The 27960-nt window shown below is 34.9% G+C and overlaps 2 protein-coding genes across 2 annotated transcripts; both read left to right on the top strand.

Annotated features, from left to right (window-relative positions):
- Positions 1–185: 185 nt before the first annotated feature.
- Positions 186–13641, top strand: LOC112054189 (ionotropic receptor 75a-like). The gene is made up of 14 exons (XM_052884410.1): positions 186–321; positions 1068–1129; positions 1447–1663; positions 2249–2347; positions 3409–3517; positions 4039–4097; positions 4287–4395; positions 4925–5142; positions 5595–5633; positions 6242–6426; positions 7173–7308; positions 10218–10380; positions 12557–12733; positions 13566–13641. Exons 1-14 carry the CDS (start codon positions 186–188, stop codon positions 13639–13641), a joined length of 1785 nt encoding a protein of 594 aa, XP_052740370.1.
- A 5097-nt stretch (positions 13642–18738) lies between these two features.
- LOC112054196 (ionotropic receptor 75a-like) lies at positions 18739–27425 on the top strand. The gene is made up of 13 exons (XM_052884409.1): positions 18739–18749; positions 20157–20233; positions 20536–20634; positions 20778–20854; positions 21402–21529; positions 22292–22337; positions 22817–22941; positions 23424–23641; positions 24231–24269; positions 25023–25207; positions 26055–26190; positions 26584–26746; positions 27037–27425. Exons 1-13 carry the CDS (start codon positions 18739–18741, stop codon positions 27266–27268), a joined length of 1536 nt encoding a protein of 511 aa, XP_052740369.1. The 3' UTR covers positions 27269–27425.
- The last annotated feature ends 535 nt before the right edge of the window (positions 27426–27960 follow it).

Here is a 27960-nt window from a genome sequence, read left to right as displayed (position 1 = left end):
AACCACTACTATTAAACTAAGGTATTGGTAACGATCTATCAACAGATAATGTCACATCAAAGCACTCACTTGACAGTCGATCAATATTTGATGGCTTATTAAGGTCCTTATAAAACCCCATTCCTTCCTAATACAGCACGTAAATGATCGTCATACACGGGATATGGCGGTCGTAACAAACCAAGATGTTATTCAATATTATATTACCACTGATATACACTTTACCGTTAATATTTGGAAATTGGAATAACTTTGCCATTGACTACTTCAAGGGGAGACGTGTGGCGTTTGTCTGTCTGTTGACATGTGAAAACGATGCATGTAAGGAACTATTAGAATTTTCAAATTAGAAGAAAGGGAAAATTCGACTTAATATAATTTTTTTAGTTTTTATAAAGAATATATATTTATTGTTATATATATGTTACATATATAAATGTTTTTTTTGAGATAGAAATCCCTAAGATTTCTTTAAAAATAAGTACATATACAACCTTTTCAATTGTAAGGCGTATTACTGCTTAGAGATAAATATAAGTGCTTTTGATTAAGATGGAATGTAAAAAGATAGAATACGTTAGATATATCTTTATTTAATTTTTCTACGCTAATATTTATCGATAAATAAATTTAGTTCGCCATAGGCCTCCCCCTTATTTGCAAGAAGACGTCTCTCCATACCTTCCCCCATTGATGATGGGATATTTTTGCCTTCAAACACCCTTTCTGTGTGTTAACTCTTTTAGGACATATCTAGTCTTCAAAATAATAACGTCCACAGAAAATATATCTGTCAGAAATAGTAATTTTTCTTACGTTCTTGATATATTTTTCTCAGAATTCTGCCCAGTGCCGGTTACGGTCGCGAGTTTAATGATTTTCCCATGTTGAACATTTCTATTTTAATAATCAAGTAATCTGAAATTTTGAAAATTTCTTTTTATTAGGGTATCACCACAAATTTGCGAAGTATGCATCAACTCGTAATGTGGCAGTTTCGAGCTGTAACATCGACAGGCAGTTTACAAAATACTCAAAAAATCTCCATTTATGTTTGAAACAAACAGCGCCATCTATCGGCGTTGTGATTAGTCCAAAATGTTCGGAATTCGAAAATATTATGTACTACGTGAGTAAAACTATTCGTATTAGTAGTAATAGTGTTTTTTTTTATTAAAATCTCAAATAATTTATCGATGAACCTTACTAAATCATGTTATAAAAATTTTCATCACTTTGATAAATATACTCAGAGGCACAATTATCCGCCCTCTTTAATATGACGCGAGTATATTAAAGTGGGCGGATAATTATATTATATTGCAATGCAAAATTGTACAATAAACTACTGAAGTACACAAAATTTTAATAACTTTTCTTTTATTCTTACTGTGTAATCTTATTATTATTTTTCAAATTTTAATAATTTCGTTAATTTTTATCTAGGCTTCAGAAAACGTTCTTTTCGACTCAAAACACAAATGGCTTATTATTGAAGACAACGATATTTTCCAAAAATCATTTAATGCAAACGAATCAGAAGATTTCATTGAAAATGTTTATAATGAAACACATTTTATTAATATGAATGAAGTGTCTATAACAATTCTCAATAATCTAAACTTGAGTGTCGACGCAGATATTACTCTGTCTGAAAAACTAGGTAAGTATGTTAACGGTCTAATAAAACCATCGAAACATATATTCATTAAGTGTAATCATCTGAATGATGATTAATTAGCTATTTCCTCACATCGTTAAATAATGTTGGTTAAAATTATGTTTACTCTGTCCGCAGTTGCGTGAAAACATTTATAATTTTACATTGTTAAACATTGTAGGAACTCTGCGTAGATTTGATAGAACACTCTTAAAGATATACTATTAATAGGATAAGATACAATTATCATTTACTCCTTTCCACTTAAGTAGTATCAGCAAAAATTGTCATTGGTTCTATTCATTCGTCGACTTATCACCTACTTCTTAATTTTTAAGAATATTAATTACTTTTTTTGGCTCTCTCTTAATAATAAAAACCGTAAAATTGCTTACAAAAAACGTACCCAATCCGTACGACACTTTAAAGCTAGTCATATATATAACAATTCATTAAGTGTAATCATTATATAGCCTGGGAACGACTTAGATTGTATTACATATTTTAACAAAACCATTTACCAATACAAAATAAACTGAATAAGAATCTTGTCTACATCTATTTGATGTTGATGATTTTTTTTGACAGATGAAACATGCTATAAACTTTATGAGGTATATAATTTTGGAAAAACACGCAATGGGACATTCGTCGTTGAAAGTATAGGAGATTGGAATATACATAGAGGTTCGTAGATAAAATAAATATTTTTTCTAACTAGAAGCATTGCATTTAAAAGTACATAAACATTCATACATAATAACTGTGGACTCTTCAATAATTCTTGTATATGTTACATGCGAAGTGACATTTTAAACAAATTAAATATATTTTTTTATTTTGTATGTACCTAAAAAACCTTATATTTAGGTCTGAACATTTCATCGGAATACAAATATTATAGACGATTTGATTTTCGACAAATGGCTTTTGAAATGGCAGTAGTGGTAAGTTTTATTTTAACTCAATCATTAAAAAATATTTTTTAATGATTAAGTTACATTACATGAAAGTGCATACTACATAGTTGTGAATATAAATCATCACGCTTATTCCCGTAGTTACAGGCAGAATTCTTATTTCATTATCATCAATACTTTCATACAAGCTCATCGGCCTAGGGTGCTCTCGACCTGACCTTTATTGAGAATGTCCTGGATTTAGATTAGGAACGTTCGTCTTAGCCTTCCCTTTCCAACATTTCCGTTAACACTTGTCTTATCTCCTTCATTAGTCTCCTTTATCCTGTCTACATGCAACGTTCGCAGTGCAGAAGAGTCTCATAACGTTTCACTAGCAGCCGATAGTTCTAATAACAGCCAAGAACCAGCTGTTAGTTACGAGATCGGGTTCAAACTGCCACTTATTCAAATTTAAAAATTTGATAGTACCGTAGTAGTAATTCTCACCGTCTGGTTAGACGGTGGGAAGACGAGCTGAAGCTTACAGCTGGCCCATTCTGGAGAAGAGTAGCTCTGGACAGGAAGCACTTGCGGGAGCTGGAGAAGGCCTTTGCCATGAGGCACAATGAGATTAGGAACATAATTTAAATGTACAAAATGTTCATTAATAAAGGCTATTTTATTTTATTTATTTATTTTATTATTTTATTTTAGTAGTAATTTTACGATGGCTCAAATTTTGCGACACATTTAAATCCTTAATTCACGGTCAACTATCTAACCTTTCTGGATTTTAGCCGGTACATCATCTAGTATACTTGTTGCAGATGACTCCAATCCCAACAGTGTTTGACCCTGAGATGGTTTTGGGTAGAGTCGCTGACCACAGGGTATCAAAGATCACTCACACCGGCGCCATGGTACTGCATCAGCTTACTGGAGTACACAACTTTAGGTAAAACATTTATTAGTTCGTAAAATGTGCACACACTGTGGAAATTTGACGATCTTTAAAGTGGAATTATAAATATGATACTGTTTTTAATGCCCAGCTCGAGTCAATTAGGTTTTTTTTTAATTTTACTTTACTTTACTTTATTTCCGCCAAGAGACTTATCGCTTTTAGGTAGAATAAACTTTTGTGCCTTTTCCGACAAAGGTCGCTAGCATCCAAAACTGTATCATCACTTAACAAGAGCTAAATGTTACGTAGCTTGTTTACGAAATGATTCAGTCACGCAAAATTTGGTATGATTGGAAGTTGGGCGGTAGTACATTATCAACCCATATTCGGCTATTGTCTATGGTCTATGGCCCACCATGCTGGCCCAATGCGGATTGGCAACCTTCACACGTAGAGAATTAAGAAAATTCTTTCACCGTTTGAGACTCGTGATACTTAATTTTCTAAAACTGTATGCTAGTAGTGGTATGGGTAGAATAAATTTGTGTAAACAGAAATTCTCGTCTTTTCAGATACAATTACACGGTGGTTGACCGTTGGGTCGGGGATTATGTGAAGGAACATAAGGTAGGTACAATACAGGCGACACGAGACAGTAAATAAAAAACAATATTAGGTAAAATATGTTTTTTTAATTATTGAATTTATTTTCCACAAAATCCTTACAAATCCATTATCGGTAACTTGTAATGCTCCTAAAAGTGAAATCTTGCTTCAAACCCTTGGCAAAGAAAGATATTCTAAAACAATTTGCAGGCAGCGACGAATGCACTTTACTTTCGAGAGCAGGACATCACTCCAGTCTTACGTATGCTGCCTCATCACTTTAAAAGATACGACGTCGCCGCTCCAGCGGTCTCCTTTATTGAGTGAGTCGAACTACGAGTTTTAACAATTGTTCAATCCTTTCAAACCTTCCGGCCAATCGGTAGCGTGAAAAGATTGTTGGGTAACCTTAAAAGCTGAATGAAAGACAGCTAAAAGAACTATTTTACTAATTGATCTACATCATTATACTCTGGGTATTTTGGGATTCATGTTTTTGGGGATTTGGGAATTAGACTCACCAGATTAAAAATGTCAACTCATAATCAGATAAATCAGATGTCAATGATGATTACTGGGATTAGCGGCATTAGTGCGGCGGCGTGCTCCCCAAGTTACAGGCGTGTAACTTCACCAACTTTCTTACTCCGACCAGAGAATTTTTACTGAAAATTTCTTATAAGAAAGAAAAGCTCATTATTTCGTAGTCTGATCCAGGAACCCCAGCCAGATCCTTGGGTCAAGCTTGGGTTGGAATACAGTAAGTATCTCATACTCAAAGGCCACACAAATGTTAACAAATTAACCAACAAGGCAGTCATCTGTTAGAGATTGACCTGCTATCCTTTTCAGGGCACGATATTACTACCGCATCCCTTCCCAAGGTGTTGGCAAGTTCGAGAACCAGTTCCTCCGCCCCCTGTCACCAGGCACCTGGTGGTGTGTGGGGGGGATGTGCGCGCTCTGCTGCGTTGTGCTATTGCTGTCGGCCATCGTAGAACACCGGCCTATGAATGTGTACTATTGGTACTACTCCGTCTTCTCCGTTCTGGCGTTGATATGCCAGCAATGTAAGCAGTTTTGGTTTTAGATTCGGCATTAGAAATGTATGCCCTTATCTATTACTTATTAGTGAAAACAAATAATTCAATTCAATAACAGAAAATTCCCCATAAAAAGACATAAACGATTCTAACCCGCATTTCTTCTCCGTTGCAAGTCTAGGGGCTCATCAACAACATCATTTTTTATTAAAATGAATTAAAATAAATAAAGCCATGGTTACATGTATTTTACACACTAATTGGGTTAATAAAATAAGAGACATTCTTTATCTATGCTTATAAAATGGCCAAAAGATCTTTTTCATAAAATTGTCATTACGGTACCATATCCTCAGGCCCTTTATGGAAAAAAGTATTACATTTTTTAATTTTCAATGAGAAGGGTATTAGGATAAAGAGGGATTTTAGATACTTTATTTTATTTGGTTGGAATTCTAATTGCTTTTGTTTTGTTTTAGTTTTCGAAGAGTTTGAAGATTTACGGCGAATATCAGAAGGTACGTGCTATTCAATTTTTCTATGATATTGAAATCGGTGTATTTGATCTTGATTCATTTGCAAATCTTCTGCTCGTAATTGATAAAGTAAAAGTAAATAAAACATTGAAGTGTACACCTGTGGTTGTAAACCAACTGTCGTTTCTCAAGTGATTGAAGATAATATCACGATATTAAAAATCAATAATTTTTTTTTAAATTTTGGTCTGTCTACCTGTTTTTCCGGACTTATCTTTGGAACGGCTGGACTGATTTTACAAGGGCTTTTTACTTTAATCCGAAATAATCCATGGTTCTCCCAGGATTTGTGAAAAAACTTTCTAATTTCACACGATGCACACATTAATACATAGTCCCAAAGTAAGCGCTTAGCCTGTGTTATCGGTACTAAGATAGAAGAATAGAAGAAATAGAAAAAGAAGATAAATAAAATTTATAAATTACATATTGTATACATAAATACACCCAGACACTGGTAAACATCCATGGTCATCACACAAATATTTTCTGGGAAATATCAGTGGGAATCGAACCCACGGCCATAAATGCAAAAAGAAGGGTCACTACCCAAATACCGTCAGTTTTAGTCAGATTAAATTTCTATTCAGCCAGGAAGATGACAATCCTAGTGACGGGCCTGGCTTGTCTCCTGCTGTACAACTACTACACCAGTAGCGTAGTCAGTTGGCTGCTCAACGGACCGCCGCCCTCCATCAACTCGCTGTGGGAACTACTCGACAGTCCGCTCACACCGGTGTTTGAAGACGTTGGATACACTTATTCCTGGTTACAGGTATCCTCCTCTTCTTATGTCTTTATAGTTTTTTTAAATGAATACCTTATATTATAGCATCATCATCATCTTTACCAACCCATATTCGACTCACTGTGCTCGAGTTTACTCTCAGAACGAGAGGGGCTAGTCCACCACGCTGACCCAATGTGGATTGGCAGACTTCACACATGTAGAAAAAAAAAATACCGACCGAATTGAGAACCTCCTCCTTTTTGAAGTCGGTTAAAAATGAACAAAAATTCTCAGGTATGCAGGTTATATGTATTCTGTATATATCACGCCACAGAATACATATAGCACTATAAGCCTTATACTGCTATATGTATTCTGTAGCGTGAACACGTTGGTTGGCCTTTGCTGACTGTTTGAATTTGGTTAAATTACGCTATCGGCTATCCGATATCCGATAGGATAATTTTACGTTACCTATCGTTTTAGCATTAGCACAGACTCTTTTTTCTTAATTTGTTTGATCATACAATTGTGTATCGTTTATTTTGTGCTAATCTATCTATAAATACAATTAAATAAATTTGTAAATTAAGGTAAAGAATATACCTTTCTAGTTGTAATTAAACAAAGTAAACTGTACCTAATTATACTGATTGATAGTGCAGTCACATGAAGTCATTATTGACTTGAGAATAACGAATATTGGTTTTAATATATGGAAGAACCGAAAAATTTCCTCATAGAATAAAGTTATCATTGCTGTATTATTTTATTTTCTCCCATTATTTCAGTTACCAGACTACTATTTCAACAGAAAGGCGGAAAAGGCAGAAGACGAATTGAAAAGGCGGCTAAATAATATGATTAAGAAAGGAAAAACTGTGGATGCATCGATAAAGGTTGGCATAGAGTTGGTACGGAGAGGAGGTAAATCAAAAGAAATTTGGCATTCTAGTTAAGCTAACGGGATTTTAATAAACAATATTTCGTGTGTTTATAAGAAGATTATCTTAAGGAGTCAATAGTGCCTTTATGCTACAAGTTCCTGATTACAGGGGAGATGAGATAATTAATGTTAATACCCCCTGAGATTACAGGGGGTATTAACATTAATTATTTATGTTATTGTAGAGGGGAGGTATCAGAGTTGGTATAAATAAGAGGGTATTTGATTTTTTGAGCTCAGTTGTTTGTTAAGCAGCGTAGACACCGCTCCACGGCAGGTCGTGTTAGTAATTTTGTGTAATAATGTTTTGTGTTATAATTATTGTTTATTATAAACTAGCTGAAAAGAAATAATCAGAGAAATAAAGAAGCTAAAAACAGAGAAGAGTCCAGGCCCTGACAAAATTACCAACGAAGCTATTAAAACAGCAGGGGAGCTTCTGACTACACCACTAGTTCATCTATTTAACATGATTTTAAGATCTGGTAATACTCCTAGACAGTGGTCTCAATCAAACATAATTTTATTATACAAGAAGGGCGACCCTAAAAATATTAGTAACTATAGGCCAATAAGCCTACTCTCCACAATTTATAAACTTTTTGCTTCACTTTTAGAGAAAAGGATCAGTAAATCGCTAGAAAAACACCAACCAATCGAACAAGCCGGATTCAGGAAGGGTTTTTCAACGGTCGACCACATACACTCATTAGAAATGATTATAGAGAAATATCAAGAGTTTAGGAAACCAGTGTACATGGTCTTCATAGACTACCAAAAGGCGTTCGATACTGTACTCCACTCGGCAATTTGGGAAGCTCTACATTCTCAAAATGTAGAGCCCATATATATTAGAATTTTAAAATATCTATATAAAGAGTGTACTAGTAAAGTGAAACTAGAGAGACTAGGGCAAACTATACACATTAGTAGAGGCGTAAGACAGGGCGACCCTTGCTCCCCTAGAATCTTTATAGCTGTCCTTGAGATGGTGTTTAGTAAGCTAAATTGGCAAAATTATGGAGTAAAAGTAAACGGAAAATACCTGAGCCATTTAAGATTTGCTGACGACATCGTATTGCTATCAGAAAACAGCAACGAATTAAATTTAATGCTGCAAAGTTTAAATATAGCAAGTAGAGACGTTGGCTTAGAAATTAACCTTAGTAAAACAAAAATTATGACAAACTTTGCTGAACACCCTATATATCTCGATAACATGCCTATAGAATACGTAAGCAGGTACATGTACTTAGGCAAACAAATTTCCTTTCACAGCCAAAGTAATGATCTAGAGGTAGAAAGAAGGATTAAGGGTGGATGGAAAAAGTTTTGGACACTTAAGGAAATTCTAAAAAGTAACATGCCGATGAGAATTAAAACAAAGGTCTTAAACACTTGTGTGCTGCCATCAATAACATATGCTTGCCAAACATGGAAGTACAATGTTCGTACAAAAAACAAAATTAGAACTTGTCAAAGAAGTATGGAGAGAAGTATTATGAAAATTAAAAAAATTCAGAAGATACGACATTCTACCATACGTCAAAAAACCAAGGTTACAGATGCTCTTCAATACTCTCTAAAACAAAAATGGCGATGGGCAGGCCATGTAGCAAGGATGAGTGACGATCGTTGGACAACAAGACTGACATCGTGGTCAGGCCCCCCGGGTTACAGGCGAGTTGGCCGACCACTTGGTAGGTGGTCCGACGACATCGCAAAAATCGCTGGCAATACATGGGCTAAACTAGCCAAAGATCGGCAGAGATGGTCTGAACTGGAGGAGGCCTTCACCCTCTCCTAGAGGGGTTCTTGTACCTATTACTTTTACTAATCTGTCTATAATATTATATATTACTTGTAAGACAAGAAATAAAAGGCTTTTTTATTTTTATTTTTATTTTTTATTTTTATTTTTTATTTTATTTTATTTTTATTTATAAACTAGCTGACGCCACGCTGTTTCGGGATAATATATAGCCTACAGCCTTCCTCGATAAATGGGCTATCTAACACTGAAACAATTTTTCAAATCGGACCAGAAGTTCCTGAGATTAGCGCGTTCAATCAAACAAACAAACTCTTCAGCTTTATAATATTAGTATAGATTGTTTAGTGTGGGCATGGAGAACATGTCGGGCAGGGAAGGTGAGTGTTAATGCATTATAAAGGGTACCCTTAAACCTACTCTCAAGGTCACAAGTCCTGGGACCTGCTCGAGATGTTTCCTCTACAATCACTGCCGCTGCTAGCCGTCAGGTCACATTTAGATGATAGTCCTAGTAAAGATAATCGAAGTTAACCATTGACGCGATTGATTTTGATTACACTTTCTAATACTTTACCATATTTTCCACACTTTACCATAAATATTACCACAAATATTCAACCTGATTTAACAAGCTTTAATTTAACTTTACAACTTTTTGGATGGTGGAAGGCTTCAGCCGTGGCTAGTTACCACCCTACCGACAAAGACGTACCGCCAAGCGGTTTAGCGTTCCGGTACAATGTCGTGTAGAAACCAAAAGGGGTATGAATTTTCATCCTCCTCCTTACAAGTTAGCCTGCTTTCATCTTAGATTGCATCATCACTTACCATCAGGTCTAACTTGTAAAGAATAAAAAAAAAACTTTCAATGGGCGGGGCACGTAGTTTCAAGAGCCGATGGACGTTGGGTTTCCAAGGGGGCGATTTAACTCAAAAACTACTAGAACGATTTTAAAATTTCTTTCACCATTAGAAAGCCACATTTTCACTTAGTATCACAAACATAACATATTTTTTGTCCGTATTCCCATGGGAATGGTAACTAAACGGTTGAAACTGCGGGGTTCTGCTGTTCATTAAAAAAACTTTAAATGACATTTTAACTTTTGTGTCCAGGGTACGCATACCATGCGGAGACAAATGCAGCGAACGAGAGAATATCTCGCACCTTCGACCAAAGAGAGTTGTGCGATCTGGACTCTTTACTCTCTTTCGAACATGTTCCTCTTTACTCGTGTGTACAGAAGAATAGTCCTTATAAAGAATTTTTTAGTTGGAGGTATAATACAGTTTCTTAAATATCTATACTACCTAATCCTTTTTTTCATAGTGGAAAAACTGATCCTTTGTTTGTAGGTATTGATTAGGCTCTGAAACTACTAGCTGATTTTTTTCTATTAGAATTTGAAATGAATTTGAAATGAATTTGAAATGAATTTGAAATGAATTTTATTCGTTTTATAAACATTACATTACATAGTAGGGCTGAAACCTTCTTTTAAGTGAAAACCTGTGTCAGAAGGTCTCGCTCTCGCTAGTAATCAATATATTATTACACGTTATAAGGAAAAAAACACATCAAAAGAAAATGAATTGAAAATGGAGTACATAAGTGTGTGTGAGTGCGTGCGTGCGTGTAGTTGTGTGTGTGTGTGTGTGTGTGTGTGTGTGTGTGTGTGTGTGTGTGTGTGTGTTTGCGTGTGTGTGTGTGAATGTGTGGCATTCCTTCCCCTTATTTTATTTTAATTTATTTAACAATCTTTAGGAGATCTTCGCTTTGATCATAGTCAAGCCCTTTCAAAAATTCACTCACCCTATTTCTACAATCATACAAATTTAGTGGATATACATTTAACTGTTTATTTATTTTATTGTATAACATACAAGATTGCTTTTTATATTGGGTCGCTGCAAATACAGTTTTAGACATGACCATAGGGAATGCTGCACTTTGAGTTCTTTTATTTATAATGGACTGATCAAAGCGAAGAGACTTATGAAGTTTTAAAATGGAACTTAATATATATATAGTTGTCTTACTGTTAACACATTGCTACATAGATACAGAAGGTCAGTAGGATGTCGATAAGATTTAAAATGTATAATTTTTAATAAATAGCGCTGAGCTCTTTCTACCTCAATAAATCGCGTTTTTGCAGAGCCTCCCCACAAAGAAATACAATAGGATATTACCGATTGAGCTAAAACTACATATAATTTCATAAGTAATTCAGTTGGAGCAATAAGCCTCAATTTTTTAAAGATCCAAGTTAATTTTCTTACTCTATTGGCAACTACTTCAATTTGGGGATACCATGATAGATTTTGGTCGATAATGATACCTAGATATTTAGTCGAAGATACTTTATGAATATTAGGACAAGAGCAATGTTGACTAATTAGATCGTTACATGTGTGAATTTTTATACTAAATTTGTCGTTAGGTTGTGTATTGTTTTTTATTGAAAAACAAATATAACTAGTTTTATCAGTATTTAAAGTAAGAAGATTTGAATTTAGCCACAAGGATATCTTGGAGAGACCTTCTTCGGTACGGCTTTTAACTTCTTTCCAAGAGGTTCCGGAAAACACTATGGCAGTATCATCAGCATAGCAAAATACTTTAGCATTTGTAAGATTTAGGTGGCATATACCATTGATGTATGCAAGAAACAAAGTAGGCCCTAAGACACTTCCCTGTGGAACACCGTAAGATATGTTTGTCACTTCGCTAACATACTCTTTTATTTTAACTCTTTGCGTTCGGTTTGTCAGGTAGTCCTGCAATAATTTTAATGGACTGCTTCTAACAGACTAAGAATCCTACATTATTCCTGATGAACAGGCTATATTTTATTATTTCCACCGTATTCCCACGTTAAGGGGAACTACTCTTATAAGTAGTATAAATTTTTAGCAAACTCAGAAGTGGATTACAAAAATAAGAAAACCAATGTCGAACAAAGGTCTATTCACTATATATTTTGTCAGGACAACTTAATTAACAAATCAAACTACAACCAAAACAACTCTTATAATAGAAGAGAATTACCTTAAGTGCAGCCACGAACTTGTGATGTTGGGTTAAGGCGCCTTTGACAGTTAACTAATACTCCTCTTTTCCATTCAAGTAACTCTACCTGCCTATCCCAAGTAACCCATAAAGAATTACACAACAATAAATGTGGACGGCTCGAACGCCACGAGCTTACTGAAGCCAACCGTACGACGAGAGCGTTATATTAAAAGTTGTTCCCGCCAACCGATAAATTACCCCACTCTAACTCCCTACTCTTTACGGAAACAAGTTGCGCTACCTATTAATAAAACCTTAACGGTCTTTACCTCGGGATTTTACTTTTATCATAGTTTTGTTAAGTCAGACTTCGATCCCTATTACAAAAGCATCACACTGCTAATGGGAACTCCTGCATTCTATACAATTTGTCTTCCAGTCTAGCGCGTCTTCTGGAAAGGGGTGTATTAAACTGTGTGCACGAAAGGACCTGGACCCGGGAGCTGAAGTGTGGGGGAAGTTCCCCAAGAGCCTTGGCTTTAGGAGGAGCAGCACCAGCCTTCATCGTCCTGGCTGCTGGAGTCATCCTTGGAGTACTTATTATGCTGGTTGAAAGGTATTAGCTTTTAATTGTGATACTTCAAAATCTGACTGTTCCATTATCATAAACCAAGTAAATACCTTCTGCCAAGGCATAATTGACTCCTCCCATTGTTGAAGGCGGGTATAATGTAACCTTGTAACCCACGTCATAATAACGAAACGATTGACAACTAATATTATAAAGTTGAAGAGTTTGTTTGTTTGATTGAACGCGCTAATCTCAGGAACTACTGGTCCTATTTGAAAAATTCTTTCAGTGTTAGATAGCCCATTTATCGAGGAAGGCTATAGGCTATATATTATTGCCGTGTTCCTACGGGAACGGGAACCACGCGAGTAAAACCATGAGGCGTCAGCTAGTATACATATATATACAGGGTGCTCGGGAGTATTTCCCATAACTTCAAGGCGTTGACGAGTCCACTTATAGAAGCCGAACTGCATACCTCATATTTATTTCAAATAATTCAGACTATCCATGTAACACACGCCTTTATCTATCTTTGATTTTTAAAATACGTCAAATTTGGCTACGTCATGATTATAAGGATGCGTTTATAGGACACAATTTAAGATCTATTTACAAAAGAAATATTATTATTATTTACCCCGAAAATATTAATTTTAGAACATATGTATTAATCTTCGGTAAAAAGTATAACCCCAGAGTTATGAGGAATACTCCGGAGCATGCTGTATACATCAAAATTGAATAAACGGTGAACACCAAAATAATGAACTACTTACTGCTACAAACTTTTATTCCTTCATCCCATTATCTTATAATTCATCTGTCTGTGTTATATATAACTAATCTGTTATAATTACTTCTCCTTCTTTTATAGAATATGGTGGAATTGTACGACAAAAAACAAGAAGCCATTACCAAAAACTCCAAAAGAAGAATGGAATTCTGTGTAGTACTCTAGTGATTGTAGATACTAGATCTACTTCATTGGATGTTAGTTATAGTTTTTCTTTTCAAAATTGGAATAATTATAATATTGGAATAGTTATAAATAATTACAATATTGTATAATTTTAAATATACTAATTCAGTGATAAAGAATTTTAAAAATTTAGTGTTACTGGTTTGTTAATTATCTTCACCTTCTAGCATCTCACTAGATATTATGAAATTCTTTGAGGTTCTCACACGAACTTATATTCCGAACTTTATCTACTTTAACTTTTATTTTAGCCGAATGTAAATAGTCAGGGATGCCTAGAACATTTTGTACAACTGATTACTAACAAGCAAATTTTTCGTGAATAGCTTCATCTCGATGAGACGAACAAGTTTTTATTTACGAAAATTCTTGATTCTGCTGACATCTAACTGAATTACCAGGAAATGAAAATTTCAGAGCGTGAGAACGAGATAGAGAATATATCATATTTGATATGCAATTTTGAAAAGGGCACCTGTCGGATATTCTATACATACATCTGACAAATGTAAAATATCTAATAATATATTTAGATTAATCTTAAAATAAATAATTTTAGTAATTTTCGAAGGCTAATTAATACCAAAATGTAACACAATAGTCAGTTTTAGAAAATATTCACTGGTTTGCAAAATAATTCGCTTTCTTTTTAATTCCTGGACATTACATTTTCAGACATGTGCCCTTTTCGAAATGGCATATCCATTTAAACACGAGATCATAATAATGACCGGAACCAATTATAGCTCGGTTTATATCGCAAACATCTCAACACCGGGCTGCTATTCAGAATTTCCAAAAAGAAAGCAACGAAGCAGACTTCCTACTACTACTAAGCACAGCAGGCTTAGATATAGTTAGTAGTAGTTTATCATCATTAACAGCCGATGGACGTTCACTACTGGACATAGGACTCTTGCACGGACTTCCAAACAAAACGGTCTCGAGCCGCCAGCATCCAGCGGCTCCCTGCAACCCGCTTGATGTCTTCGGTCCAACTAGTGGGGGGGTCGAACAACACTGCGCTTTTTTTTGTTTTAAACCCTAGTAACTACTACTACTAAAGCGTAGTAGTGGTTTCTAGGGTTTAAAACAAAAAGTCAAAAGCTATAGCTCTATGTGTCAAACCGAACTCAACCGAAGAATTTCTACTCCCTCCAAGCAGCATTGCTGTGTCTCAGTCTGAAGTTAGGTAATGGCTATCAGTGTCACCATCATCATCATCATCATATCAGCCGATGGACGTCCACTGCAAGACCTTTTTTAAGAACTGCGCGATCCTGAGCCACCTGCATCCAGCGAATCCCTGCGACTTGCTTGACTTCGATAGTCCTCCTAGTAGGAGGTTGGAAATGCTCAGTCGTAGCCACGGTCGGAGGCCCTATCACAAACCCCCGGCCGAAGGCTGGTGTACAATTGAGAGCGCGGCCGGTGCCTCGAATTTCCACGAAAAACGATGAATTGAGAATCTTCTTGTAGTCTGTTAACAATAGCACAAATTTTAACCTTTTTCAACCCTTTAGGGGTTAATTTTTTTATCCCCAATGCGCGATGCTTTAAAACCCAGCGTTGGCGGACGTAGCGTATACTTAGTATGAAGGTCTATTTCCAACATTTAAAATTGAAAATGCAACACTGCTTGATACACATTCTAAAGATAGTCAATGTATCTATTACCGCAGAGACTATTACTACTGAAAAGCTGTAAATTAGTATGAATATGTAGATTAAAAATGTAAACAAAGTCGTAAAATAAAATCTTAAAAAATATTTTTTTTTTATTATACCTTCCCTACATTCAAACTAGGGATGTTTTTTTTACTCGTTTATGTCATAGTGTGGGATATCGTTGGATAGGTCTTCGAAAGTTGTGAGGGGTCTTCTACAAACATATTTTGATTTAGGGATCCGTTTGTAAAATACTAAGATTTTAAAAGCTATTTTTTGTTAGAGTCAAGTGTCCCCACCCTCTACCGGCTAAACGGTAGTTTATGGATACCGGCACCCTGAAAATGAAAGAAATATTCAATAAGCAAACTTCATAAATCTATGTGGTAGTTTATACTTTGAAGCCAATTCAGGAAAATTATAATTCCTGTGTTGATAGCCTGCAGTAAGCACACCAGTCTATACATATATTGTTGGAGGGCATCGAATGTAAGACCTCTGAGGATACACTAAAGCTGTTCAGTATGTACATTGTACACTTTGACATTATCCATGACTAGCGGACGCCACGCGGTTTTTCTTTCTCTTTGGTTTTGCACAGATTAGCCAATGTCAAGTAGGCCACGTGGTTTCACCAGCGTAGTTCCGGTTCCCTTGAAATACGGGTATAAAATGCAGCCTATAGCACCCAGGGATAGTGATGCTACCCAACATTTAAAGAATTTTCAAATCAGTTCTGAAGTTTGAGAGCCTATCCAATGTAAACAGACAATCAAATCTTACCTCTATAAAATATTAGTACCTATAGATAGACAATCATGGGTAATTTCACCAATCCATTTTATGTCCAGTTTTCATACTGAATATGATAATGGTTTTCTTTGAACTCAGTAGCATATCAAAAGTGACAGGAAAATGATATCATTTCAGTTACTCTTGAAAGTAATTTTCACGTAATTGTGAAACGAGTTTATCGATAGCTTAACCGATTTTGAATAAAAAATACTTTATGCACATTTGAAACCCTTGTTACTACAATTTTAAGTATTCTTCTTTAATTATCACCATTAAATCGTGACAATTTAAGCTAGTGGGAAGATTCGGCCGTGGCTAGTTACCACCCTACCGACAAAGACGTACCGCCAAGCGATTTAGCGTTCCGGTATGGTGTCGTGTAGAAACCGAAAGGGGTGTGGATTTTCATCGTCCTCCTAACAAGTTAACCCGCTACCATCTTAGATTGCTCCATCACTTACCATCAGGTGAGATTGTAATCAAGGGCTAACTTGTAAAGAAAAAAAAAATAACTTAACATTTCAAAAGTGCATGTAAACTAAGCCTAATTGAAACAAATGAATTTTAAGATTAAGATTACAATATTTTATCTAGAAAAGTAGCGTAGTTAATGTTTGCTGATAACAAGATCCTAGGGGGTGCCATTGCACCCACCTTATTAGGTAAGAAAATATGCAAAGATTAACATTTTTTAATTAATTTAGCGTGTGAATAAAAATTTAATGCGTCTAAGAAGAGTGTGGAAATTCAACTTAAATGTACAAATAATTCTAGATTTATGGAACTTCCCCGGCCATATAGAATAGTTAAAGGGCGTTGATTTGTAGTCAATTCAACATTATTGATTGCACCATCCGCACATAAATCTACACTAATATTGTAAGTTTGTGGTATTGTAGGGGGTAATATCTGCATCTTCTGAAACAATTCAGATTTTTTTTACCACTAGTTTAGGTAGGTAGGTACCATGTTCTTTGTGAGTGTCCTATGATATTTTTTATCCTCGTATTCTAAAGATAACATTCGGTCGGACGAATCGCGGTCACCAAGAACCTTTACAGGAACTACGTGGGCGAAACCGGCGTCGTCTAGGTGATGAATATCTTCAATGTACTCAAATATGTCCAGGAGAAATGTGTATGCAGCTCACTAATATATGTATAACCTATATAGGTTATATATAAGTACGTTTTTATATTATATTTTGCAACTTTGTAACTCATCCATTTCCTTAAATCCAGCTAAAATCATCTGATTTTCGCAATGCATACTTTTACTTACTAAAAACTTAGGTACCAAGATAACCCTTATCTGATATGCTGATTGAGTACATCTGAAGTTGTTTTTTTTTATTGCCTTAAACGTATCCACCGATACTGTATGCTCATGCTTGGAGGTACTCAATGCAATTATATTAACTTCATCTGCTATACTTGATGAGTAAGTATAATTATTCAAAAATCCCATCTTTAGATTCTCTACTATTGTAGTTAACTTTAATGCTAATACCGGCTTGCGAACGCCCGCGACTTCTACCTCCTTAATCCGACCCTATCGCAAAATCCGTTATTAACAGACGTCGACTAACAATAAATTACCTCCCTGCCAAATTTCATCTTTCTACGTCAAGCGGTTTTCGAGATTTCGTGATAAGTGACCTTTTTGTATATTTAACATATCTGCAATATTTGAACGTTACACCTAAATCGAGGTAATAAATCATAAAAGGGTTGAGTAGTTAAATGGTCACCGTTCCCGGACGTTCGTCGATTTGTCTCCGTCGGAAAATCTCTCATATTTCACTTACAGACTCGTAAAATGATACCCACTTTACATCAGCCGTGCTATTGCCTCATATTACCAAAATCGTCACAGATGTGAGCAATTGATGTATTATTTTGATATACGAGTATCTACAGTCGGCCATTTTCGTTTCTAGACTAGCAGACGCCCACGATTTTGTTTGCAAGAAATTCAGTTTTCACAAATTCTCCGGGAACCATGGACTTTTTCAGGGTTAAATGTGATGTTTATGTTGCACAATAACCTCGTCTATCTTCGAAAGTTCTAATAAAATCGGTCAAGTCGTTCCAAGGGTTAGCCCGGACAAACAGACAGACCGACACAACAAAAAAAAAAGTATCATGTAAGTAACTATATAGCACTTTATGACTTAATACAGTATGTTTAATGAATAGGATTTTTGAGAAATCCTATCTCCAGTTTATAATCACTCAGCCCTGCTGGCCTATTCACTAATTGGTCTATAAAGGTTGTTATTTATTAAAATTAAAATCACATCAACTGAGAAATGTCATCTACCTTCTGTTATTCACGAACCGTTGTCAATAGGCAGGGAAGACATTTGTTACATAGAGTCTCAATTTTGTATAATATTTCAGTTAACATACGTCATAGTAAGTGAATTAGCTTGATGGTAACAATCCTAGCTAAGTGTCTGAAGACTTGAGACAATTCCTCATAATATTCCGTAGAAAAAACCCCAAAAAAATTCCTACACGGTTCTTTTTAATAAGGATTTCTTGCGATCGAAGTCGCGAGATTTGTAGAGTCGAGAGTATTGTTATAAGTTATTACCACTACTATGAAACTAAGGTAACGATCAATCAACAGATAATGTCACATCAAAGCACTCACTTGACAGTCGATGAATATTTGATGGCTTATTAGGGTCCTTATAAAACCCCATCCCTTCTTAATAACTACGTAAATGATCGTCATACACGGGATATGGCGGTCGTAACAAACCAAGATGTTATTCAATATTATATTACCATTGATATACACTTTACCGTTAATATTTGGAAATTGGAATAACTTTGTTCTTGACTACTTCAAGGGGAGACGTGTGACTTTTGTCTGTCTGTTGACATGTGAAAACGATTCATGTAAGGAAATATTAAAATTTTTGAATTAGAAGAAAGGGAAAAACCGACTTAATATATTTTTTTAGTTTTACGTACATTTTTCCGTTTTAGTTGTAAGGCGTATATTGCTTTTAAGCAAATAAGTGCTTCTTTTGATCAAGATGTAAAGTCGAAAGATAAGTTAGATACTCTTTATTTCATTTTCCTGCCCTAATATTTATGGTTAATTAAATTTTGTTTGGCGTAGGTTGTCCCCAATAATTGCAAGAAGACGTCCCTCGAAACCTTCTCTGATGATCCAATTATCCTTTTTGCCTTTAAACGCCCATTCTGTAACTCTTTTAGTCCATCTCTTATTCTTTATTCTTCAAGTAATGTCCAGCCAGATTATATCTGTCAGTTTATTTTTTTATGCTTTTGATATTTTTTTCAAAAAACTGACCAGTGCCGGTTAGAGCAACCGGAACAGTGTCACGAGTTCAATGGTTTTTTCCCATCTCGAAAACTTTTACTTCAAAAATCAATTAATCTGAAATATTAACAAAAAATTTTATTAGGGTATCACCACAATTTTGCGAAGTATGCATCAACTCGTAATGTGGCAGTTTCGAGCTGTAACATCGACAGGCAGTTTACAAAATACTCAAAAAATCTCCATTTATGTTTGAAACAAACAGCGCCATCTATCGGCGTTGTGATTAATCCAAAATGCTCGGAATTCGAAAATATTATGTACTACGTGAGTAAAACTATTATGCTTATGCATTTTATTAAAATCTTAAAACACTAATAATAAAATCAAAACCCAACCAAAATTATCGATATCTCACTCTTAATTATGTTACAAAAATTATTTAGTTAATCTTTTTGATAAATACATATATTGCTGTGCAGTGTACACAATTATACAAAAACTATCTAGGTGCATAAAATTTTAATAACTTTTCTTTTGTTCCTATTAAGTATTTTTTAGATTTAAGATTTATTCTTTCTAGGCTTCAGAAAACGTTATTTTCAATTCGAGACACAAATGGCTTATTACTGAAGACAACGATATTTTCAAAAAATCTTATAATGCAAACAAATCAAAAGTTTTTACTGAAAATGTTTATAATGAAACAAGTTTTATTAATAGAAATGAAGTGTCCATAAGAATTCTCAATAATCTAAACTTGAGTGTCGACGCAGATATCACCTTGTCTGCAAAACTAGGTAAGTATGTTAACAATCTAATTAAATCATTGAAAGATAACAATTTCTTAAGTGATTCAGATGATGAATTAGCTATTTCCTCACATAGGTGAATAATGTTGGTTAACTTTAAATGACTCAGTCCCCAATAATTAGATGCGTTTTTATTTTCACCTGAACCTTGTTAAACATTGTAGAAAATCTGCGTAGATTTGATAGAACACTCTTAGTATAGTAAATCTTTTACTATTAAAATTGTTACAAGAAACTTGTTCATATATTTAGATCTATTTGATGTTGTCGATAAACTAATTTTTTGACAGATGAAACGTGCTATAAACTTTATGAGGTATATAATTTTGGAAAAGTACGCAATGGGACGTTCGTCGTTAAAAGTATAGGGGATTGGAATATACATAAAGGTTCGTAGATAAAATAAATCTACTTTTTAAAGAAAATAATTGCATTAAAACAGATTCAATTTTCGGACATCTGTGACATATTGTTTTTTTAAACAAATAACATTTTTTTTTATTTCGTATACCTTAAAAAACCTTATATTTAGGTCTGAACATTTCATCGGAGTACAAATATTATAGACGATTTGATTTTCGACAAATGGCTTTCGAAATGGCAGTAGTGGTAAGTTTTATTTATTATTATTCTTCTCAGCAGAACCTGCCTTCTAAGCCGGTGGTAGAGTATTTACAAATAGTCAAACTTGACGTTTCTAAAGTGCTTGTAAACTTAGCCTACTTGAAATAAATGAATTTTAAATTTTGATTTTTCTTTCAATTTTATTTTATCTCAATCATTAAAAGTTGTACTAAGTATTACATAACAAGAAGAATGGTTATATTCTACATAAATAGTTGTGAAATCATCACGCTTATTCTTGTAGTTATAGGCAGAAGTCAGATATTTCTAGTTGCTACGATCTTTGATTCTCCCTTGCTTATTTATTCCATTCTCATCAATGCCTTCCTACAATCTCATTAACCTGGCCTTTATTGAGAATGTCCTGGATTAAGATTAAGAACGTTCGCCAAACGTTCCTAACCTTTCCAACATTTTTATTCATACTTGTATTTATTAATCTCCTTTCCTATATTCTGTCTACATACCCTAACCAAACTAATCTAACCTTTCTCGAGTGTAGTCACTACATTTTCCTATATATTTTTTGTAGATGACTCCAATCCCAACAGTGTTTGACCCTGAGATGGTTTTGGGTAGAGTCCCTGACCACAGGGTGTCGACGATCACTCACACCGGCGCCATGGTACTTCATCAGCTTACTGGAGTACACAACTTTAGGTAAAACATGTAATATTCAACAGAAATGTGATCCTGTAATCGATGCCCAGCTCGAGTCAATTTAGTACCGGTAGTAGGTTAGGCATCACTAGTGATCCAAAAGAGTCTTTTAGCTCTTTTTAAAGACTCTGTTTGTTTTTAGGCCACTTGGAGGCTAAATACCTAATAGCTCTTTAGCTTCGAGCCTAATTCTGTTAAAGAATCTTCGTTTTTAGAACTTCGAGCCGAAATGTAAGACTAGGTTTTAAAAAGGCTCGCGTCTTTTCATTAAGGCTAAAGGGCTAAAAGCCAAACGAAGTTCTAAAGAGTTTAGGCTTTTTTTATTGTGAAGAAATTTAGTACACACGTCTACTATGCATGAGAATGTATGGTTAGCTGTGTGACGTCATTCTAAATCTAATATGGCGGATTAATTTGAATCATGGATTCGAATTTTAATTTTTTTTTTCTAATGACTAGTCTTAATCCAGAAGACCAGAGTCATTAGACGCCTACAAAACATTAGCCCTAGAATAGGACTCGAGTCCAAAAAAGCCTTCGCTCGAGCCTTTATAACGACTCGAGTATTTTTAAAAGACGTTCCAATCGCCGAGCTCTAAAAAAAACTCTGAGTCCTAAACTTCAGGGCTAAAGAGTAGAGTCCTTAGGAACACTAGGTACCACCCTACCGCCAAGCGATGTGTCTATCGTTTTTGGGAACCGATAATGCTATGGGTAGAATAAACTTGTGTAAACAGAAATTACAATTATTCGTCTTTTCAGATACAATTACACAGTCGTTGACCGCTGGGTCGGGGATTACGTGAAGGAACATAAGGTAATACGAGACGATAAATAAAGTCAATAAATATTTTTTAATTTATTAGATTTATTTTCCATGAAAACCTAACAAATGCATCATCAACAACTTATAATGCTCCTAAAAGAGAAATCTTGCTCTGAGAATATTATTTCGGATATGTGTCATATTGCCAAATGATTTTTTTTTCATTTTAGCATTTTCTAAAAAAAAATCTTATTTTTTTTTTTGTATCATCTATATATATATATATAAAAGAAAGTCATGTTATTTACACTATTTATAATTCCAGAAAAGCTGGATCGATTTGACTGATAAATGCTGGAGAGGTAGCTTAGAACCAGGAGACGGACAGAGATTACTTAGGGTGGGATAGGGATATTATAGGGGTTTCACTCGGACGAAGTCGCGAGAGTCCGCTAGTTCATGATAAATTACAAACTGTCATAAATAACGCCTGCTTCAATCTAATGGCAAATATATTCTACAACAATTCGCAGGCAGTGACGAATGGATTATACTTTCGAGAGCAGGACATCACACCAATCTTACGTTTGCTGCCTCATTTCTCTGATAGATACGACTTCGCCGCTCCAGCGGTCACCTTCATTGAGTGAGTCGAACTACAACTTTTAACTATTGTTCAATCCTTTCAAACCCTCTGGCCAATCGATAGTGTGGAAAAAATGTTGGGTAACCTTAAAAGCTAAATGAAAAACAGTTAAAAGTACTATTTTACTAATTGATCTATGGGTATTTTGGAATTTATATTTTTGGGGATATGGGAATTAGACGTACCAGTATTGAAAATGTTTTTCATTAACGACCACAATCAAATATTAATGATAATGACTGGGACTAGCGGCTTAACGTGCTCGCCAAGTTACGGTCTGAGAATTTTTGCTGAAAACTTCTAATAAGAAAGAAAAGCTCATTATTTCGTAGTCTGATCCAGGAACCCCAGCCAGATCCTTGGGTCAAGCTTAGGTTAGGTTCGAGACTTGTCTCGGATACAGTATCTCATGCTAAAAGGCCACACGTATTAACCAACAAGACGGTTACTTATTAGAGATTAACCTATCCTGTCCTTTTCAGAACACGGTATTACTACCGCATCCCTTCCCAGGGTGTTGGCAAGTTTGAGAACCAGTTCCTCCGCCCCCTGTCACCAGGCACCTGGTGGTGTGTAGTGGGGATATGCGCACTCTGCTGCGTTGTTTTGCTGCTGTCGGCCATCGTAGAGCACCGACCTATGAATGTGTACTATTGCTACTACTCCATCTTCTCCGTACTGGCGTTGATATGCCAGCAATGTAAGTTCGAGAACCAGTTCTTCCGCCCCCTGTCGCCAGACATCTTGTGGTGGGTGGTGGGGATGTGTGCTCTGCTACTAGAAATATATTTATTAGTGATAAGAAATAATTAATCTATACTAATAATACTAATATTATAAAGAGGAAGACAGAGAGGGTAGAAAAATACTTAATTAATAAGTAATCTTAATGAATAATAATAATGATGATTTTCCCACAAAAAGACATAAAGGATTCTAACCCAGAACTTCTCAGCGCTCGCCAGAACAGCGCTAGTTGATATAAACATCTCATCATCATTCATGATCATTTTTTATATAAATGAAGTAAAAAATAAAGCCATGGTTACATGTATTTTACACGCTAACTGGGTTAATAAAATAAGAGACATACTTTATCTATGCTTATAAAATGACCAAAAGATCTCTTTCATAAAATTGTCATTACGGTACCATATCCTCAGGCCCTTTATGGAAAAAGGAAAAATTACATTTTGTAATTCTCAATGAAGAGGGTATTAGGATAAAGAGGGATTTTAGATACTTTATTTTGTTTGGTTGGAATTCTAATTGCTTTTGTTTTGTTTTAGTTTTCGAAGAGTTTGAAGATTTACGGCGAATATCGGAAGGTACGTGCTTTATATTATAATCTCTCTATGATATTGAAATAGGTTTATTTGATCTTGATTTATTTGCAAATTTTCTTGCAAATGAATCAAGATCAATCTTGATAGCTGATTTTCCGGACTTATATTATTATCTATGGCTCTTTTAAACACTACACACATCAGTAAATAGCCTCGAATTTCGCCTGTGTTAGGGGTTCTATGATTTTATCGACTTTACCTACCTGGTGCGCTGTAGCAAAGTGCGGGTGACAGTTCGTTTCACTCTTGAGAGTTTGAACGATTCACGGTAAATAGTACGTATTGTTAACGTCGTAAAGCAACTGTGCACCCGCACCCTGCTACAGCTCACGAGGTGTAGTTAAAAATAATAATGATATTATTTTCCGCTTTCTAGTTATGTGGGTAGGTATGTTTTTGTGTTATTGACATCGGCTAATTTTTTTTTTTAACTTATCTTCGCGGTAATGGCTACATTGACTCTCGTTTAAATGTAAATTGTAACGAAAAATAAATGGATACGAAAGCTTACCCACACTAATTATAACTATTCGCAGACGAAGTCGCGGGCGTCCGCTATTAATGTATAAATACACTCAGATAATGTAAAACACCTGCGCTCATCACAAAAATATTTTCCAATTGTGGGAATCGAACCCACTACCTTAGTTGCAGAAAGCAGGGTCACTACCCACTGCGCCACGCAGCCGTCAAATATTAATAGAAAACTTTTAGTAAGATTAAATATATATTCAGCCAGGAAGGTGACAATCCTAGTGACGGGCCTGGCTTGTCTCCTGCTCTACAACTACTACACCAGTAGCGTAGTCAGTTGGCTGCTCAACGGACCGCCGCCCTCCATCAACTCGCTGTGGGAACTGCTCGACAGTCCGCTCACACCGGTGTTTGAAGACGTTGGATACACTTATTCTTGGTTACAGGTATCCTCCTCCTCCATTATTATCATTAAGAACCCATATTCGGCTTAGTTGAGCACGAGTCTCCTCTCAGAATGAGAGGGGTTAGTCCACCACGCTGGCCCAATGCGGATTGGCAGACTTCACAAACGTAGAGAATGAAGAAAACTTATATGTAGTTTTATGTGACATGTGAACACTCGCTTGAACTTGGTTAAATTACGCTATCGCGTATTAATTTTGCGTTACCTATTGTTTTTAATCGACTTCAAAAAAAGAGGAGGTTCTCAATTCATATTCACCGCCTTCAAACTGATCAGTAGGTAGAGCATAATACGATGTTATTTTTCGCTTTAAAAAAAAATTAATACTTATAAAATAAAATATGTTTATTTCAGGCCTTGACCCATAGTTGTTAGTGTACAAAAAAAAGACAATAGCTTAAATTGTATGTTAGTAAAGTAAATACAGACCAAAAAAAATAAATAAATAAAAAAAATTAAATTTTTAGTTTAGTCGGTGCGTTTTATGTTTTTGACGTCGGTTGTATTTTATTTATTAAAATTTTAAGCATTAGCAATGAGTCTTTTCTCTTGTTTGATTATACAATTGTGTATCTTTTAATTTTTGCTAATTCATTTATAAATATCAATTTAAATAACGAATATACTTTTTTGATAATAGTCAAACAACATAAACCGAAAAGAGTCATTCTGAATATTACAATCATTATTAACTTGAGAATAACGATAATTGGATTTAATTTATAGAAGTACCGAAGAAGCCTCAAATTATGAAACAATAAAGTTATCATTGCAATAATTTATGCTACTAAACATTATAATAATTTTATTTTCTTCCATTATTTCAGTTACCAGACTACTATTTCAACAGAAAGGCGGCAAAAGCAGAAGACGAATTGAAAAGGCGGCTAAATAATATGATAAAGAAAGGAAAAACTGTAGACGCATCGATAAACGTAGGCATAGAGTTGGTACGGAGAGGAGGTAAATCTAAAGAAAGGCATTCCACTCGTAGTTAAGTTAACGGGAGTTTATAAATAAACCATATTTATTATGTTAAAGTTAAGTATTTTTTTTTATTTATTTTCAATTAACGGAGCACATAATTCGAGCCAATGGACTGAAGGGTTTCAAGGTGATGAAATGACGACCCCACACCGGAAAGCGCAGTGTTGTTTTTATAATTTAACTCAATAATACTGGAACGATTATAAAAATTCTTTCACCTAGTAAGCCACATTTTCACTTAGTATTATAAGCATAGCATATTTTGTCTTCGTATTCCCATGGGAACGGGAACTACGCGGTTGAAACTGCGGTGTTCTGTTAGGCATCAATCAAAGAAAACTTCAAATAACATTTAACTTTTGTTTCCAGGGTACGCATACCATGCGGAGACAAATGCAGCGAACGAGAGAATATCTCGCACCTTCGACCAAAGAGAGTTGTGCGATCTGGACTCTTTACTCTCTTTCGAACATATTCTTCTTTACCCGTGTGTACAGAAGAATAGCCCTTACAAAGAATTTTTTAGTTGGAGGTATAATGCAGCTTCTTAAATTTATACTAACATCACACAATCAGTTCTATAAGAACTGATTATTTGTTTGTAGGTATTGAATAGGCTCTGATCTACCGGCTGATTTTTCATTAGAATCCTACATTATTCCTGATGAACAGTTTATAATTTATCCCCGTATTCCCACGGGAACGGGAACTACACTTCTGAGTAGTATATTTTTTAAATATAAACCTTAATAGTCTTTAACAAAAATCTAATAAAAAAAAATCTAATCATAACTCTTGGGTTCTTTACAATTTGCCTTCCAGTCTAGCGCGTCTTCTGGAAAGGGGTGTGTTAAACTGTGTGCACGAAAGGACCTGGACCCGGGAGATGAAGTGTGGGGGAAGTACACCAAGAGCCTTGGCTTTAGGAGGAGCAGCGCCAGCCTTCATCGTTCTGGCTGCAGGAGTCATCCTTGGAGTACTCATTATGCTTGTTGAAAGGTATAAAGCTTTGATACTACAAAGACAAATGAAAGTCAACATTTTATCAAATTAGAAACCTTGGCTACGAGTTATGATGATAACTAAAGAAATTTGAAATTTGACTGCTCAATTGTTAAAAACTAATTTAAGAAAGTGAAATAAGTGAATCGGGGTTAAAAAGGTATAATCAATCGACTCAACCTATTGTTGAAGTCACCCGCGTCGTTTTAACGAACAATTGACTCCCTAAACATAAAAAATAACTGAAAAACAAAATTATATTACCTACTTATTTTAAGGCAGCTTTCACGGTTTATTATTTAATGTTTATAATAACTTCTCCTTTTTTATAGAATTTGGTGGAATTGTACCACAAAAAACAAGAAACCATTACCAAAAACTCCAAATGAAGAATTGAATACTTTGTAGTGTTACTCTAGGTGATCGTAGATTTAGTTGTCAATAAATATTAGTTTTAGATTTTTTTCCAGAAATAAGTCATAAATAATTATGATATTGTATAATTTTAAATATATTAGTTCAGTAAAAAAACAATTTTAATTTATCTTCACCTTCCTACCTTACATGATCTTCTGAAATTCTTTAGGAATGGTGAGCCCATAGAATTAAGTACGTAAATTTATGGGTGAAAGACACAACCAACATGATGTGTTTGAAAAAAAATTACCGGGACTCAAATAACTGTTTATACTACAAACATCTCAACACTCAACTGCTATTAAGAAGTTCTAGAAGGAAATAAAA

This window comes from Bicyclus anynana, chromosome 11 (assembly GCF_947172395.1).
Source record: "Bicyclus anynana chromosome 11, ilBicAnyn1.1, whole genome shotgun sequence".
In the NCBI taxonomy this organism is placed as follows: domain Eukaryota; kingdom Metazoa; phylum Arthropoda; class Insecta; order Lepidoptera; family Nymphalidae; genus Bicyclus; species Bicyclus anynana.
This window is presented reverse-complemented; position numbering and strand designations above follow the sequence as displayed.